Consider the following 19,413-nt stretch of genomic DNA (forward strand, 5'->3'; position numbering starts at 1 on the left):
AGCAAAGAGGCAATGAAGGAGCTGGGGGAGAAACAACATGAAAATGTATGTAAGATGCATCTATAACATTGATGTGTAAGTTTATCCAATATATTATATTTATTATATCCTCTACAAATATTAAGTGGAAAAAAATCACGTGAAAAATAATAAAGGTAAAATAAGGGAATAAAGGAAGTAATTATATCCTTTACAGGTCATCTTTACTTAAATAGCTATAATTCACATATAAACCAAGGCCTGATGAGAAGACTAGTTTCTCCAATGAAGCAGGACAGGGCGGCAAATATTAAAATGCATTGTAAAAATTGTGATTACTGATGATATTTTAAGACTTTACAAGTAAGATGTTGATACATAACACATAATGAGAGGAAATGGGCAGTCTTTGTATAAGTGGGGGTGTTTAAGATTGTTTAACCATAAAGCAAAAAAATATGAATTTCACATAGTTGTAGTAGTTTCTGGACATTTCTCAGGGTCAGGGGATGATCTGAGACAGAAGAAAGATCATTTTCAATCTGTTTATCTGGGGCATTGAGAAATACTTCCCATACAAGGAATTTGGCAGACAACCAGTGTGACCAGAACAGTATTTCACCAGCTGCAGATGGAGTGAGAGAGAAGGGGAGAAAGACAGTGAGAAGGGACCAGTCCAGGACAGGGTTATATAAAGGGAGGTAGTGGGACATGCCACAAAGAGGAACAATGAAGTGTAGGGGTCTTCTGAAACAGAGTCTGGTGGACTTATAACTTGGAGAATGGCCACAATCATCACACAGCTCCTGGAAAACCTATGTATAGAACACAAGAGGTAGCCTCGGTGCTTATAAGGTGACCTGGGGGTTTGAGGCAGGGACCCAGCACAGTTGGTAGAGGAGCTGCAGATAGTGGGAGGGTTTGATGTAGTTGTGTGCGTTTATTCCAGCTGTTGAGGAGAAGGCATCTGCTGCTGCGGCAGCCGAAATCCTCAGGAAGTCTCCGAAGCTCGGAATTAGAGAGGATTAAGAGTGGTTTCTGCAGAAGTCAATGCATTGTAGGATCTAGAAGGACCTTCTCTATCCAGAGGACAGCAGATCGCGTGTGAACCTCCAGCTACAGAATGCTCCTTCCCAGACTGCTGATGGGATTACAAAACGTTAATTGAATCTTGGAGACAGGGATCTCAAACAGGACTTCTCTCTCCCCACCCCATGCAAGGTGAAGGACATCAAGTCTTTGCTTTCTGCTTATACTTTGAAATGTTAAGCTGTAATATCATATTTTACTTATTTAATGTAGGAGTGAGAATGTCAAGACCAGTCATATGCTGGTATAAGGATATATTTCTTAATTACTTGTTTCCTAGAATTCCTATGCATTTTGACAACGTGTTCCAGCCCAGCAAATTATGTGTAGCTTGATATTTATATAGACAGATAACCCTTCACACCCATAATATTCAGCATATTTCTGCAGTATTATAAATACCGGTATTTTCCTTAACAAAATCATGAAAAGGCAAATAAAAGATTTCACACACACATACATGTTAATATATTTGTTTACACAAAGAGTGGTAGATAAATGGAACAGCCTTCCAGCAGACGTGGTAGAGACTAATACAGTGAGCAAATTTTAACAAGCATGGGTGGAATAGGCTTAACATATCCCAAATCTAAAAAAAGAGTGATTAAGATTTTCAGGGAAAATGGGCAGACTAGATGGGCTATCTGTCATCAAATTCTATGTTTATATTTATATATTTAAAAATTCATTAAATATTATTACATAATGCAATGATGACCAGTACATTACACAGATATGTAGCATATTTTTTATTGATATAGCTCTAACAGCATTGCCGTGCAATAAGTTTTACTGACAAATGCAGATTTGAACACACAGACACAGATCTTATATCTGAAACAGTTAAATGAAGAAAACCCTGAGACGTTCAGATGCACCCTCTCCTTTCTCTCTTACCTTTGAGAAGTTTCTCTCTGTTGAAGGTGGAGGTGGTACGATTTACTCATACACAGCACCAAGACTGTCACAGGTGGATTTAGTATCATATATTATCTTAACAAAGAAAATGTTAGAAGAAGGCAGGAGAATGAAGTATTTAAAGTGTGTCTCAGATGCAGTAGAATAGATGCCGCCATACAAGTCCGTCACCTAGAAAAAAGGAGCACAGTAGTCCTTTCAGATTTGCCTGTTACACAATGCCTCACTGTGTATTGAATAACACATAATTACAATGTACGGAATACTTTTGTGGCTACGTGACCGCAACCTAGGCTAACAGCAATTTAAAAAGTTATTAAAATGTTACAAGAAGGCGAACAAGAAGGTTCAACGCCAATACAAAAGGTGTAAACTCACCTAGAGCAGCAGGTCCAGGGTGGCAGCAGCCACAAAACAGTGCTAGATTGTCATTTTGTCCATTAGACTTGCTACCCAACGAGTGACTTTTTGAGATCAGAGATGCAACATCCCATTTATACTACGAAGGTCTTTGCCTTACTGGCATAGCTTTCATAGTATAGGTTACCTGGTGTCTACCTGGTCTACTGTATATATAATTACACACACATAAAGTTTTTTTCCCACAAAGCTGCATGAAAGATAGCTAGGCCAGGATCCTAGGCCAGAATACATCACTGCACACACGCACACACACATACACAGGTATGCTTAGTACACATACATCCATACAGAGATATGGCCATGTCAACTTACGCACTGACTGCCATAAACACAGATCCAAGCTTCTACTTGCATTGTATTGCTTTACCCATTGCTCCAGGTCCTAGGGCAAACACCCCATTTTCCCAGTTGTTAATCTGCCCCTGGCTCTGGCACTGCCCAACCTACACACACCCCTACCCAACAATTCCCAACCCTGGCTTGGCCCAGTTCATGAAGAGTAAAAAATTGATAGGGAAGGTATTTTAGTCTTATTTTGGACTTTTGTAATGCTTAAGGTGACCGTGTCGACAAGCAGAGCCGGCCTTAGGTGTTCTGGTGCCCTGTGCGGACTACTCCTCTGGCGCCCCCCCATCCCAAAAAAAGAAAGGAATAAAAACTTGTAACAAAACCCCAATCACTATATACTACGCCAAACATTGATGTGGTGTAGGCCTACCACTTCATTGTCTGGCTTAGTAGTAGGGATGCACCGAAACGAATTCTGGACTGAAACCGAAAGTGCAGCATTTACCTGGCCAAAACCGAATATGAGCCCCCGACACCATAAAGAAATCTAACACTTTTATTTAAAGTAAGTAACACACCAAAATAGGACAAAACAATTAAATAACAATATTATATATATATAAATATATATAAAATATAAATATTTATAAATATATATAAATATATATATATATAAATATATATAAATATATATATATATAAATATATATATGATTAACAGCAATCACATTCCTATCATGCCCAGGCATACCCAGATTCCAGGATGTACTCGCAGACTTGGCATGATAGGAGTATGATTGCCCTATCTACCCCTTCTCACTCCCTTCTACCCTATCTACCCCTTCTCACTCCCTTCTCCCTATCTACCCCCTTTCCCCTGCCTCACTCCCTTCTCCCCATCTACCCCCTCCTAACTATCTACCCTTTCCCTCTTTGAAGTTCACTTACCTTTCAGGAGTCCTGCGGTGGGGGTGCAAGGCCTCTGCCTCCCAGCTCTGCCATTGTATGGAACAGTATAGAGTGATGGGAGTTATGATGTACTTTTAGAGCATAATTAGATCATGAAAAAGACATTGGAAATGGTACAGCATAACACCCATCACTCTCACACACTTACCAATCCACACATATACTAATCCACACATATACCAATCCACACATACACCAATCCACACGTATACCAATCCACACGTATACCAATCCACACACATACCAATCCACACATACACCAATCCACACGTATACCAATCCACACGTATACCAATCCACACGTATACCAATCCACACGTATACCAATCCACACATATACACCAATCCACACATATATACCAATCCACACACATACCAATCCACACATACTAATCCACACGTATACCAATCCACACGTATACCAATCCACACGTATACCAATCCACACGTACACTAATCCACACGTACACTAATCCACACATATACCAATCCACACATATACAAATCCACAGATCTGACAACAAACCCCGGCGCACAGCAGCTGTTGCCGCGCGGATCACAAGGGAGCGATATCGGAGGTCTTTAACAGACCTCCGGCTCCCTTGAGCGATTTTAAGCCGGGTTCAAGGGAGATCCTTGAACCGGCTTAAAGTCACTCAAGGGAGCCGGAGGTCTGTTAAAGACCTCCGATACCGCTCCCTTGCGAGCCTGCTCCTCCAGCGGCGGACATTACTGTCCGTCTCTGGAGGGGTGCCGGGTGCCCCCCTGATGAGCGGCACCTGATGCGGACCGCCCCCCCCCCCCCGCTAGGTACGCTACTGGCGGCAGCGGACCCCGCGGCGGCGCCCCCTGGAGTGTGGCGCCCTGTGCGGTCGCACAGGTCGCACACCCCAAAGGCCGGCCCTGTCGACAAGTCAAGCGCTGGGCCTAGCACAGCCCTGGCTAAGCTTTGTGTTGTATCCCCAGCTGACTTGTCCATCCCTGTCCAGTTTCATTGTTGATTCATGGGCACTTATTATTACATTATATTTTATTTATGGAGCACCTTCAGATTCCGTAGCGCTTAATTAATTCAAGATTCAAACGTTTTCACCCAGCTCGTCTAGAGACAAATTGAACGTTAGTGAATATGTACTTTAGAAATTAAGTTTTTTTTTCCATCACAGTGTTCTGTCTTTTCCTGTGTGTTCCTTTCCCTAATGGAATTTTCATTGTTAATAGCAGACAATGTCCTTGATGTTTGGAAAACCAAGAGCTCTCAATGTTTCTAACTTCTCCGCCACTAATGAACGCAACGTGCACTCCGAATGTAACCTTGTCCTTCTGGGATGTCGCGGGGCTGGCAAATCAGGTGAGAGAAGTGTTGCAGGAAACTGAAGAAGCCTTTATAGCACAATATACGATACTCCCTGCATATGATATAGGGTATTAACAATAGAACCTGAGGTTACATATTTTACACACGATAAAGTTATGTAATGGATTTTACAATTCAGGACGTTTCTGTGAAAGAGTCCCTTTAAAGATACATACAGTTTCTGTTTAGTACATAAGCACACATGCAATGGTATTTTCTAATGAAAATAAGCACTACATATATATATATTATAAACCCATCGTGTGTAAACCATGGGAGCAGCCATCTTAACTTCCTGTTGTAATGATCTGCATGGATTTTCCTCCCCATTGCATTATCTCTCCCCTTGAGTTATAATACAATGGTAAATGATAAACTAATACAATGATAAAAAGGTTCAAGGAGAAGGTAGGGACTTTGGAAGAGGAAACTTTTCTATTCCATGTTGATATACCTTTTAAAAATAAATCGAATCTATATTTGGCCATTAATGTTCTGGCCGCAGTTAAAATCTGCATCGCACGGAATTGGAAAATGGAGCAACCCCCAACATGGTCCCAGGCAGTGGCGGAACTACCGGGGTCGCAGGGGTCGCGACTGCGACCAGGCCCTGGAGTTCTGCCAGTCAGGGGGGCCCAAGGGGTGCCGAGCGGTTGCTGAAAACGACCGCTCCGCAACTCTTGGGCCCCCCTGACTGACAGAAATACAGGATGCCTCTGCTCCCCGTCGCTGCTGCCGCCATCGCCGCTGCTGCCGCCGTCGCCGCTGCTGCCGCCGCTGCAGCCACCGCCGCCGCCTGCCTCAGCGCTGCTCAGAGTGCAGTGTTGAGAGCGTGAGGCGTTTGTCTCGGGTGCACGCTCCCAACACAGAAGTTGACGGTAAGTGACCTACAAAGGGGGGTAGGGAGGGAGTGGGTAGATCGTGAGAAGGGGGGGTAGGGAGGGAGAGGGTAGATCGTGAGAAAGGGGGGTAGGGAGGGAGAGGGTAGATTGTGAGAAGGGGGTAGGGAGGGAGAGGGTAGATCGTGAGAAGGGGGGTAGGGAGGGAGAGGGTAGATCGTGAGAAGGGGGGAGGGGGAGGGGAGATTGTGAGAAAGGGATAGATGGGGGGGCCCTTAACAGATTCTCGCACCGGGGCCCTGAGGTTTCTAGTTACGCCCCTGGTCCCAGGTTCTTACTCAAATAAATGATCAATATAGAACGGAGAAACATTTTTTAGAACTCACAACAGTATCAAAAAATATGATACAATTTGGCTTCCATGGCGAAATACGATATCTGCAATTGGCTTAACTTATTAGAGATTTCCTATATCATTGGCAATTACTACTACCTTACCCCCCCCCCTCGAAGGCCTATGCACCTTACTAAATCGTAATAATACCAATTTGCCGCCGTTTGTATGATTGTTCGATAGATCATTTTGGTAAATTAAATATTGATTTTGACCTTTTTCTTTTCTAATTTTAAGATCTAGGAGTGGATGATCTCTTGTCTTTTTATATGTTTGTACTTGTTATACATATATGTATTAAAAAAAAGAAGAGGAAACTGATTAGGTCATATACAGCCGCAAGATCTAATTTTACATATGGCGAACCTTGACACTAGATATTAGCAAAACAATTACACTAATTGGCAAAAAAGACACAAACTTTGGATAGTTTTAATAAAGGTTTTAAATATGCTAACGGCTGCTGTAAGTTCCTCTTTATAGGCTCACACCACATATTGTACCTTTTATCTTATGTGGGGTAACAATCTGGGTAAAACTAAATATCATATTAACTCCACAGTTATAAAATGTAAACCAAGGCCTACAGTGAAATTTACTTCATAATATGTAATAGGCAAGCATAGACCAAGAGGCTTAGATAAATAGGATATAATATAACCACACTGTATCTTTTTGCAGCTTTAACTGTCAAGTTCCTCACAAGACGTTTTATAAGTGAATATGATCCCTTCTTAGGTGAGTGTTTCCTAATTCTTATTTCATTTGACTTTTGGGCATAGGAACAAGTAGTCCTCCATATTCTGCTAGAAAATAGTGCATAATCACTTACGTATGTTTTTTTGGGTTCCAATGCTGCTAATTAAGGTTGTCACCTTGTTCTGCTACCTTACAGCGCAGAGTACAGCGATGTTAATTACGGGGGCTTCCTGGAGCTCAGCATCAGTAGGTAGATAGGTCCATCAATAGGAAGATCTGTTGTTTCAGAGTTTCAGTATGTGCAAGTCAGACGGACAGGTCTGCTCCTCTGTCTTATCCCCACAAGAGATAAAGAGTTTAAGCCGATCACAGTTACCATAAAAAGTGGTCCTAAAGAAGTGCTCAAAAGGGAGACAGACTTCTGATACTTGAAGAACTGCTCCATACATGACCATGAGATCATATCAAAAGCCTTACTGGGGTCATATCAGATCAGAATGTTGTTTTAATACAATATACAATTTTTATTACAAGCTCGTGTAATGTCCCTTTTATCTTATGTCATCTCTCTGCTGCCCGCACTCTCCCTTTTCTAGCCAGCAGTGTTCTTGTTGCCTAGTTTCCTTCTAATGATCTGCTGACAGCCCCCTAAGACATCACCATTCATCTTCTCCCACTTTTTAGAAAGACAGGAATGTTGGCAGAGCTAATTAAGGAACATTTGTTTTCAATCTGCAGAATCAGAATATGCTCAGTAGTCTTTTCTAACTAGGGAATGGTAGCTCCAATATTTAAAGGGGAAAAAAGAGTCTGACAGTTTTTTATTTCTAAACTGGATTCATCCATTAGTGTTCCTATCAAAACTTCAGTGTATTGTCTGGTTTAAGAGTTTGTGGGTTAAACTTTGTATAAAATAGAATTTTAATATTCCATTGAGATGCTCCGTGTTCGTGTGGTGTGCTTAGATGACATGGCAACATCCTATTGGCTTATGGGAATAAGACTTGGTCCATAGCCATTGTCTGAAAACAAGCAGAAACAGAGCTCAAAAGGTCAGAGTCTCAGGAACCATGAGATCCACTGAGATACAAACGTTTATGTTTTGCTCTAGGATCACAATTTATGCCCATAAATAAACATACAAAGCCATGTTAAATACCTCTGGGATGTTATTCCACCCTTGTGGTAGAAGGGGATAAGTGCTGTGATCCTCAGAAGGATGATAAGGAGAAGGCAGGTGGATTCAAGTCAAGAAATTAACTAGTCATTTAATGGTCATTAAACTTTAATGTACATATCTGTAAAACAATTACACTGAAAAACTAGATGCAATAGTCATATTCTTTTAACGATGCTGGGTGGCAGGAGTGCATTGAAGACGTTCATATACATATATACCGTACGTTCATATACATTCACATTAAATAAATTTCACTTTTCTTCACAAGATATAGAAGGTAAGGAATCAGTTCTAACATGACAGCATTGTAGCTTATTTTATGTATATCGGGTATTGATAATGTATGATCATAATGTAGGTTTATTGGTTTTGCATATTTTGGGAATCCGTTACCAGATATAGAACATTCTGTGCCATCTTATTTCAGACAGAGTCTGTTTTTACTTGCCTGTAAGTTGCGCATATTATATTACACAATTGATTAATTAAGATGCTTAATGAGAATTTAACTTCATTATTTTCATTACATTCAATATTACTGATGTTATCTTTGAGAGATATCTAATTAAGTAAATCGGTAAATACCTTTAATAGCATTTAAAGCAAAAAAAGGAGGTTTTTTTTGTAATGTAATTTGTCTATAGACTTGTGGAATGGTCAATTGACCCGTTTCCCCCAGGCGCTTATATTCAGGCATCCCTGAGTCTTGGGGATGGGTCAATAGATTTTTCTTATTAACCAAGATTTAAAAATGGCAGGGAAACCTCTGTATCAATGCACAGTCATTAGAAAGATAAGAAAAAAAGAAAATGCTAAAAAAAAAAGGAATGCTATTAAATACAGCAGTCTTGTACCATAATTACATATTTCCTATTTAAAGAGCAGTTTGAAGGCTATTTCTTATGTATTCTAGAATCCACACAGAATAGTTCCTACATCACATAGCTTGCAAGTAAGATGGAAAATGAGTTATATTTGGAAGGCAAATGATGCCAGAGATATTATAGTGATTGTAGACAAGGAGAGAGGAATCTGGACTCTGTCTTGGGGGAATAATTGTCTTCATTAACATGAAAAGACCCAGGACTCAGTCAGGAATCAGAGCTGATTAATGACAGAGATTAAATAGATATGAATCTTATTCTGATGCTCGCTAAAAGCTCCAAGTGCCCAGACAGGCTGTGAAGTAAATGTTTTCACTTAGCGTTTGGAGCAAATATTCTCCGAGGAAATGTATTTCATTTTCTGCCAGTAGTTTTGAATTCTGCCCAGAACATTCATTTTCAGTTAAATGGGTTAACTGTTCCATTGCCAAAATTCTTCAGCCATACTATATCTGTCTGTCTATGCGTTTGTCATCGTCATCCAGCCGAGGCCATTGCCAAGTCTGACAAGACACAGGTACAGAAGGAAGTCTGTAAGAGGAGATCCTACGTTTTTTTTAGATGACACAGAAATATTTTCTGATGCACCAGAGGTAGTAAACAAAATGAATAATGTTGGTTAAAAAAAGCTGAAAGTTTTACATTCGAGGCACAACAACGGAAAAACACGAATGGATTTAAAATGATAGTTAAACGACAGTGACAAAGGCGCAAAGAAGTTTTGGAGTTTGCAACCTAAAATATTTTGGTATGTAGCAGCAAAAGCACTTCAGAAAACCACATTTTCAGTTAAAAAAAAACTTGCCTAAAGAATGGACAAAAAGGACTACTGAAATTTGTAATGCAATGGCTAAATGATCCTAAAGGGGCAGTAAGTCCAAATTTTGTTTTTCAGTTATCAGACTGGGATCAAAATTAGGCCTTGTCATTTAAGAGTTTTCTGCAATTAACACATTGGCCCGATATCAGTGGTCAGTCCAGGGCTGACGGGGGCATCACTTTGGGGTTGGTGTAATTTTCTCCCTTAGCATAATGCTTTCCCTCCTTTGCCAATGGTCATCTGGTTGCTTTACTGCCGCTGGACTCATTGGGCAAACCAGTAATCTTCTGGCTTACTAGCTTAGCAGTATTAAAAGACTATGAGAAAGTAGAGTTTGATGTATTTGGTATAAGGAACATTGCCATAGTGGTATGAAAGTTACAAGCTCTCTACTCCCATCACTGCTGGTAGGTGAGGGAACAATTCAATCCAGGGAGCAATTTAGTGTCCCAAAATATTAAGTGATGAGAACAGGTTAAAATAGGAGAAAAGTTACAAAAAGAAAGGGAACTGAATAAAACAGAGACAGTGGAAAAAGAGGGAGTTAAGACAACTGCATTCACGTTCTCATCCGCAGTTCATCTGCACTGGCAGTAACTGTTGGTTTCTCCTCATTTTTTGAGCTTGGTTCTCCTATTTCTGTAGTAGTTCTGAGGAATATCATGTTCCTCCTATACAGGTGCCCATCTGCTTCTACAATGGGGGCTACTTTCTGCAAGGAAAGTTCTGCATTTGCTTGCAGAAAGTAGCCCCCACTAAATTGCTCCCTGGATTGTTCCCCCACCTACCAGCAGTGATGGGAGTAGAGAGCTTGTAACTTTCATACCACTATGGTAATGTTCCTTATACCGAATACATCAAACTCTACTTTCTCAGTTCCCCAGTACTCCTTGGCTCCTCGCTTGTAGTAAGCTTTGGCTTTGCATGGTCTCTGTATTATTTGCCCAGCAACACTCTCTACTACTTTAAGAAATAACAGATTTTGTGAAGTTGGAAGCATTGTCCTTGTTCTTCTGTACTCAAGTCTCTGGGCTGGACTACTGTCAGTGCCTTCTGTTGCCATATTTCTCCAGTCCAAGATAGTTTTCCAGTGGTCTTTCCCCTCTCTTACAGCTGTCTTTTTTGCAATTTTCACTGCAGCTTCAGTTATTGAAGAATTCTCAATTCCATTGCAAACAAACAGTGCCATGCAGAATTCTGTAATAGTCTCTGTGGTGATGTCTGCGACTTCCTCAATCCACCAAAAATCAGAGTAGTAGTTCACCGTAATTAGAAAGTCCTGGCTTGGTAAAGAGAAGAGATCCATGTCATGTCTGATCCATGACAGGATAGGATTTTTTTGTGTCCTTAGAGGTTCTTCTGCTTGGTTACTCAGGTATTTAGTGCTACAAGGCATCTTTTTGCTGCGAATTAATGGCCAGAATAACACACCCCTGGCTTTATGAGTGCAAGCCTCTGTTCCTAGGTGATTTGCATAAATTCTTGTTATGTTAGAGTGCAGAGCTTTTGGGATTACTACTCTAGGACCTTAGTTCATAAATTCAATTCTGACGACTTATTTCATCATTGTAGGGCCGATATTCTCTTATAATGCCATAAGTATCCTCCATCCGGAGAAAATTGTTTCTTTCAATACTTGCATTGCTTGATGTATAATAGTGAGCCTCATCTGAAACATCTTGCTCTGGTTCTTCTGTGTGTTATATTTCAATTAGAGTTTGCTCTCTGCTTACACACCCTTGCAAATGCAAAATTGTTTTTTTATTTTTAACATTTTTCTGCAGGTTTGTCCAAATGCTTGGGATTTATTTGCACAGCAATGGCATCTTGAGATCTTCGGTCTGATCCTTTGTGGCTCTGCACTTTTGGTTTTTGTACTGTTCAGTTGTTCTGTTTGCTATGTATTGCGCCAGCATTGCTGGTGGTGATTTCAGTTGCATGCCCCTGAGGTCACTGCTTCTGTACACATCTATAGCTTTCTGCAAGGTCAGCTCTGATTATCTGAGCATTCTTTTTTTCTGCTGGAGGCTTTTGATCATAATATCATGCAGTCACAAATTAATGAATCATGTAATCATCAGGCCCAAATTCACACGATCTTGTCACATATTGGTCAGGGGTCTCTGATTGTTCTTGGTCTATCTTTCATTTATGATGTATCCTACTGGTTTAAAGTGTGCTTTTTATGCACCTAGAGTTTTCTCGACATCCTGCTTCCTTTCCTTCTTATAGAAAGGTGCTGGTAAATGTGCAGAAAATCTCTCACCATTGTGTAATACAATCCTTACCCATCTAATCCTTCCACTGGAGCTTGAAAAAGGCCCAATTTAAAGCTGGGTCACCTCGCGAGATGGTACTGGGAAAAAATTCTGCTGTTTTGGGTCACAGATAAATTTGTGCTCTTGACACCTTGTTTGTCAGACTGGCCATATGTTTTGAATGAACTACCTTCAGTCATTACACATCAACATACGCGATCTGCAATAGCCAGAAGGCTGATAGTAGTACTGTCTGGCTTTGAGACATTTAGCCAATGACCCCAATATAAGATTCATGGATTTGAAAGTATTCAGCATATACCATCAACAGAGCATCCATACAAGATTTCTCTCAGATTTCCAGTGAATGAGTTTTATTTTATTTTATTTATTTAGTGCCAACAATTTACACAAGACTTCATACAATACATATATTCAAGGGGTATGACAAACCAACAATTGACAGACTTAGACAAACCGATACATTGGGTAAGAGGGCAGAGTTTCATTGCATAATTTTATCACCAATATGTGCAAACAGCCATATATGATTTATCTGGAACCAGCACTCATCAGAAATATATATATATTTTCCAGTATGACTTAATAGAAGATAAGACATTTTGTCAAGCACCACCAAATGATCACTTATTTAGCCAACACTGCTGACAATAAGTGTGCATGAGTTCTCCTTTAAAGTAAAGAGCAATCATAGCTCAGTCTTTTTTATCTAAATAAATGGCCTGATTAAGTAAACTGAGATGAAATGTATCATTTTCTAATGACTATTCTATTAACCTTAATAGATTCCAGGTGGGATTGTCACATACACACAAAGTAGATTTTTTGCAAAGCTCACATATGGAGCATGTTACCAACTACCCCATATTCCAAAGAGGTCAAAGGCAGTGTATGTATGTATATATGTATGTATGTATGTATGTATGTATGTATGTATGTATGTACAGTATGTATGCATAGAGCTGCACTTCAATTTCTGTGGTTCTTAAGACTGGCTGCAATGATGTACAGAGGTATAGTAAGTGAAGCCGGGGCAGAGCAGGGGTTAAACATACAAATTTCTCTGACAGAATGGATGGTTTGATGAGGCTATGTCACTTCCATAAGCACAAATTTGACATATTTTACAGTTTATTTAAGTGGTTAAACAAGCAATACACTCTATTTGTATTAGAAATAATTACCGGTATTAATATTATTATTATTATAGTCATCTAATATATGATTTTGTATTATGTTTAATGCAGTCATTTAATTTATTTATCTATACATTATGAGGGGTGAGATCATAGTAGAAGTAGATGCTCACTGGGGTTGGTGCTTCATAATGTTCAGTGAAGTAAAAACTTTCCTAATCAGGGATTTGAGAAAGTTATGTATAATAGTTTTTTAATGGTACAAAAAACATTCTAGCAAAGTGAAAATGAGGCAAAACCAAGCAACTTAGTGTCCCGTACAACCCAATGCATATCACTTTGTAAGTACTGTATGCATTCTTTAACCTGTAGGAGAAAGTACCGTACTTAGTACCTTTAGGAGAAGCTGCCGCTTCAGAGCTCTTGCAAGCCAAGGAACTGGGGACAAGGAAAGAGGCAAATGTGTTGGGGAGGGGGGATTTTGCTGAATTCTTCTATGCTTTTGCCAGAAGGAGAAAACATTGATTTAAAGGGGACACTCCGCAATCATATGTGTCCATTTAAGGCCCACTATAAGTGATCCCATACAACTACACCAGGCTACCTTTCTTTTTTTTTACCTATTTTGCCATTGGTTCTCCATATAGTCTGTATTTATTGTTGATGGCAGTGGACATTTTGTTGGTCATTATCATCAAAGCCTTACCATCAACACAGCTTAATGGGGGTCCACTGGCCCCCAAAAATAATAGGGGACCCTGCCATTACTCAATCCTTCATTGTCCCCTATCATACAGCTATGTCAGCATGGTTAGAGGATTAGTGCTACGTCTGGTTGTCTAGTGGTTTGTTCATGTAGGCTAGGATGAGTATATGGCTGTGCAGAAATACAGATAGAGACTCTAAATCCCTGTTCGCTGATATACTGTATATGAAAATCAATGGGACCGCCTTCTCAGGGTTACTCTTAGTTTCTATGTTTTCTTAGGATAGTTATAATAGTGACCTAACCATATGAAAACAGATGAGTAGAGCTCTTGGTCAATACTTGCTCAGCTTTCAGTCATACAAGTTACAGTTCTTTTCTTACACCCACTTTTGCTCATGTTTTGCAGAGGACACATATACATCAGAGGAGATTGTAGACCAGCATCCAATTCTTGTAAGGGTTATGGACACAGCTGATCAGGTGAGTTAAAATAAGTGTCAGGGTTATTCACGTTATCTAGTGAAATATCAATATGTGGTCATGTTTTTCTGTCTTGGAATGTTCTTTTTACTGAAATAATCTTTATTCGATGGATCATATGATCGAAAACCAAATTAGCTTATTAGAAAAGGTTATATTAAAGGCATAGTAAATGATCTGGTTGACTGCGGCTATGGATTAATGAAATATTTTGACAGCCTCTATGAGAATATTTTGGGAAGAATTTCATTTCAATAATTACGGATATATTACATCATTACAGTCGATGCCAGTAAACAACAATGAAAAACCACAAAAAGTTGGGAAAAACTCCAACCATTTGTTGATTTACTATGGTCGGATTGAAAGTCTATATAAAATTAAACCTTCGGAATTGGGTCTTATTTATTTGAGACCCCTAGATACTACTGTCCTGCGCTCCTGGGTCTTCTCATAAGCAAGTAAAAGACAACAAAAGAAACATTTTGTTTCCTAACTCCTTGGATCAGAATGTATCTGTTTTATGGTTTATGTATTGGAGCAGAGTAGCAATCTATATAAAGGTCTAGATGTGATTTAGATCAAACACCCCACAAAACATGGCATGAAGTATTTACAGAGCAGATAGCTTAAAAGGAGAGATTATTTTTTGTGAACAGGAACTCAAAAGCATACAACATATGCAATATGAACAAAAGCATTGGTACACCTGACCGTTACACCAACAGGGACATTAATATGAAGTTAGTCCCTCTTTGCAGTTATAACAGATTCCACTCTTCTGGGAAGACTTTCCACAATATTTTGGAGTGTTTCTGTGGGACTTTTTGCCCATTCATCCAGTAGAGTATTTGTGAGATCAGGCATTGATGTTGGAGGAGAAGGCCCGGCTCGCAATCTCCATTTCAGTTCATCCCAAAGGTGTTCGATGGGGTTGAGGTCAGGGCTCTGTGCAGCCGGTCAAGTTCTTCCACCTCAAACTCATCCAACCATGTCTTTATGGACCTTGCTTTGTGCACTGGGGCACAGTCATGCTGGGACAGGAAAACGCCAAAATGTGTTGGTTTGCTGAAGGGGACATACCAAGACATTTTGAATGATTGAGCAAAAATCCCCACAGAAACCGTCCAAAATCTTGTGGAAAGCCTTCCCAGAAGAGCGGAATCTGTTATAGCTGCAAACGGGGGATGAACTACACATTAATGTCTATGTATTTCGAACACAATGTCATAAAAGTCTCTGTTGGTGTAATGGTCAGGTGTCCCAATACTTTTGTCCATAAAACGTACTTCTCCCTAACCTTTCTTCCCTCTGTCTATGAGGCTTTATGGGGCCTTGATCACCACACCTGTAATAGAATACCTGTTTACTCTGGAGGAATTAACCTTACCCTTGCTGGTTTGTGCAGCAAGTGAAATACAGGCAGGAAACCCATATAGACTGTCAGAGACAGAATCTTCTCGGTCACAAGCATCTTGTGGATCAAAGGAACCTCTATCGAGTAAGTACAGTATAGATTAGAGGTCCAATATATCATTCAGGTGAAACAATTTAGTGCTGTCATATATTTTCAAAACTGTATGTTGCCTCTAAAAGCTACGTTATTTTTTCTGTGCCGTGCGATAATTTAGCAACAAATGAGTTAACAGAGTTTTACATTTCTAATCTACCTTCTCTGATGGAAAGCTGTTTTTTTTATAGTACTAACAGCTTTGGACCTGGCTGGCTGTGCAGGTTATGAGACAAAGTTCTCCTGTTTCTGGACAATGAATCTTTTGAATAAAGTCTTGGCCAAATTCAAAGGGGCTTTTGAAGTGAGTTACAAAAAATGATCAGGATTTTTATATTAGCTGGTAACGTGCAAGCCAGTCAGAGCATGAAATGTGCTATCTCTGTTCAAACCCAATGACCTTGTTTGGAGATTCAGTGACCAGAATATAGTGTGATCCTAAAGCATAAAAAATGATTATGCAGTCTAGAGATGGCTTCGCTCTCGTAGCTTTGTTATGGTAAGTGAAGTAAGCAACACAGCTAAAACCCTGCCAGCAGTTGCAAAATGATAGATTTATTGCCCTGTGGCAGAACAATAAGAATACCCTCTTCATATGTAAAGATCATAACTATAAACACAACCCTTTTAATCATCAGGACAGAAAAACAAAGGAGGGGGGCACTAGGCATACATTATTATAAGAGTTTTCTAGGATACTCTAGGTTCCTTTTGTTGTAAAATCTGTATACTGTTTTCATTCACTTACTTATACATCATTGTTTGTGTATTACATTCTTCTTTTGTCTCACTTCAGGAAGGGCCTGTGAATCCCGAGCGGTATTTGCACTGGGCAAATGCTTTCCTGGTAGTGTATAGCATTGATAACAAGCAGAGTTTTGAGGGCTGCTGCCAGTACTTGGATATTATTTCTCATTATAACAAAGGAGCGCTGCACGAGAGCCCAGTTCTGCTCCTGGGGAACAAGCTGGACATGGAGAGATACAGGTGTGACAAGGATACATTTTATATATATATACTGTATACAGTACTGTGCAAATGTTTTGGGCAGGTGTAAAATGCTGTAAAGCAAGAATGCTTTAAAAAATAGACATGTTAATAGGGCAAAGTGAGTGATGAGAAGAAAATTTAAATCAAATCAGAATTAATTACAGTAATTCTTAATCTTTACATGTACTCATGGAATCAGGACCGTCTTAAACACAAGGCAAAAGGGACAGCTGTCATGCTGTCATGGGCCCAGGCTTACCTTAGGGCGTTGCGGCATTTATACCTTGGTTCTTTACCAGCCACTATAGCCTGGAGGTCTATGCAATAGCTACTTTGCTCATGGCCACATCACCCGCTGATGTGGTGTGACTGCATATGATGCCATATGTAATAGTAACTCATGCTTCTTTCTATACTCCACCATCCCTTGAGGGCCAAAGAAAAGAACCCAATGGTAGTCATTGGGTGCTCTGGGCATCCTTAGTTCATACATCAATAAGAATATGAAACATCTTTGTACGTATCCTCAGATATGAAACGTTGTCACCCCTACTACAGTATTGCTTCTTGCTTTTCTTTCTTTTCTTCTTATATTTATTCCAGGATCTCTTCATCTTTCCTCATGTCTCTGGTGTTCCTCCTGTTTCCCATGTTCCTGCTTGCGCATCCTTCTGGATTCTAAACTGTACTGTCTGCTGTCAGTAACACTACAAACTATTTCTATCAGGGAATGTTCTCCGTTTTCAAGGAGAGGTCCTGCATAAAACATGATTTCCGAGGGTATAGTTTTGTTACTTTGTTTTATTACATCATACTCTTGTGTTTATTTTTGCTGCAAGGAAATTAAAAGTGGAACTTTGTGTCCACTAAGACATCACTAACAATTCTGAATTTGAAATATAAACAATAGGATCTCTAATAATTTCCCAAATGTATTCATAACCGTTAGTCCTAATCGATGGCCTAGTTTCATGTCACAGGGTATAGATGTTGCATTCTTTAAAATCATCAACGTAATAGAAGCATATATTTTCTGCTGTCACACTATAGATTTGTGTGCTGTCCAAGCAGTTGCATTTAGACCTTATATTGTGTACTCTCTCAGACAGGTCAGCAAAGCCGATGGTTCAGCTCTAGCTATGCGCCATGGGTGTCTTTTTCGAGAGGTATCAGCCTGCCTGGATTTCCGGTTGGTACAGCAGGTTTTTTACGATGCCATACACGAAGTAAGGAGAGAAGCAGAGAAGTCAGCCACTATAAGACGGCCACTATACATCAGTGAGGAGAGAGCTCTGCTTGGGCTGCCTCCCACCTCATCCTCTGCATCTTCCACACGTCATGGTGTACCCACCCTCAGCACGCTCTCCCCGCTCAGCTACAAGGAGATTCCTTCTGTTGCACAAGCCAAACTAGTCACCGTCAAGTCTTCCAGGGCACAGAGCAAACGCAAAGCACCAACCTTGACACTTCTCAAAGGTTTCAAGATATTCTAACTCTGGGAGCCTACAATTATGGATCTCACAACAGATATAAGAGGACAAGTTTATCATGTGTTTAGGCTGACATGTTTAGTCTGTGAAAGATACAACGAAGAAGCTTTAAGTAGTACTTCTGAAAAAAAAGCTTCCAACCCTGTCCACGTTTGCGTATTTATTCCTCAGCAACAGTTCATTTTCTAACTGAAAGACCAGTCAAAGAACACAATGTTCAGGCTAACGCAAGGTTCCAGCCTTCTGATCTTCGGACACAATGTGCTTGTTCATCTGTTCTTTGTAACAACAGCCCCCAGATGATACAATATCTAATTGTGAGGAAGGATTGTTCCTTAAGAATACATAGTACCAGACTAAATCACGAAACCGCGACACACTGTTTCAGATGTGCCAAGAACTAGATTTGATAAAATATACTGTTTTTGTGATACAGCTTGCTCTGAAAATGGGATGTGTTTCCTTATTATTGATATTTGCTGTGTTCTTACACTTCTGAAGTTTTGTTTGTATGCTACACACCCAACCTACCATGGCATCTCTGTATTCTAATTTTACACAACAGCATGTGATGGTTACATGCATTTATTTCCCAGTTTACTCTTTTTTTTGTTTTATGTTTTTCTCTGTCTAATTTTCATGCTTCCCTCGGCTGAAATCCATTTGTAAACGCTGCCCTCAGATAATGTAAACACACACTACCAGAATTGTTATACACATATGCTGGTTTTGGATAGACAGAGACTGCTTGTCTCACTGGTTTCTGTTTCATATTAAAGACATGCATGTACAGCGGTGTATTCTGGCCAAGGCCCAAGGCAGCAGTGCTCTTTTGAAAACAGGCACCCTAGCGCACCGTTGCTCAATAGCTACTCACAAGGGAGACCTCTGATCCCGTGTTAAATGCCCGGCGACTTCATGTCCTCCATGCCTCTACTATGCCCTGACCGCATGCTTCTCCATCAGAGATCACACACAAA

General features: G+C 40.1%; 1 protein-coding gene across 1 annotated transcript; it reads left to right on the forward strand.

Annotated features, from left to right (window-relative positions):
* The first annotated feature begins 932 nt into the window (after positions 1-932).
* On the forward strand, positions 933-18,882 carry RASL12 (RAS like family 12). The gene is made up of 6 exons (XM_053465571.1): positions 933-1,200; positions 4,891-5,017; positions 6,938-6,994; positions 14,370-14,443; positions 16,750-16,940; positions 18,049-18,882. The coding sequence occupies exons 2-6, from the start codon at positions 4,894-4,896 to the stop codon at positions 18,434-18,436; spliced, it is 834 nt and encodes a 277-aa protein (XP_053321546.1). The 5' UTR covers positions 933-1,200; positions 4,891-4,893; the 3' UTR covers positions 18,437-18,882.
* The last annotated feature ends 531 nt before the right edge of the window (positions 18,883-19,413 follow it).

Source organism: Spea bombifrons, chromosome 4 (genome assembly GCF_027358695.1).
Source record: "Spea bombifrons isolate aSpeBom1 chromosome 4, aSpeBom1.2.pri, whole genome shotgun sequence".
NCBI classification, from domain to species: domain Eukaryota; kingdom Metazoa; phylum Chordata; class Amphibia; order Anura; family Pelobatidae; genus Spea; species Spea bombifrons.

Excerpts from the sequence above, each read along its gene's own strand:
- RASL12 (XM_053465571.1), top strand. The coding sequence starts at position 4,894 with ATGTCCTTGATGTTTGGAAAACCAAGAGCTCTCAATGTTTCTAACTTC. Across the intron at positions 5,018-6,937 it reads TCGCGGGGCTGGCAAATCAG|CTTTAACTGTCAAGTTCCTC; the intron begins GTGAGAGAAGTG and ends ATCTTTTTGCAG. Across the intron at positions 16,941-18,048 it reads CTGGACATGGAGAGATACAG|ACAGGTCAGCAAAGCCGATG; the intron begins GTGTGACAAGGA and ends GTACTCTCTCAG.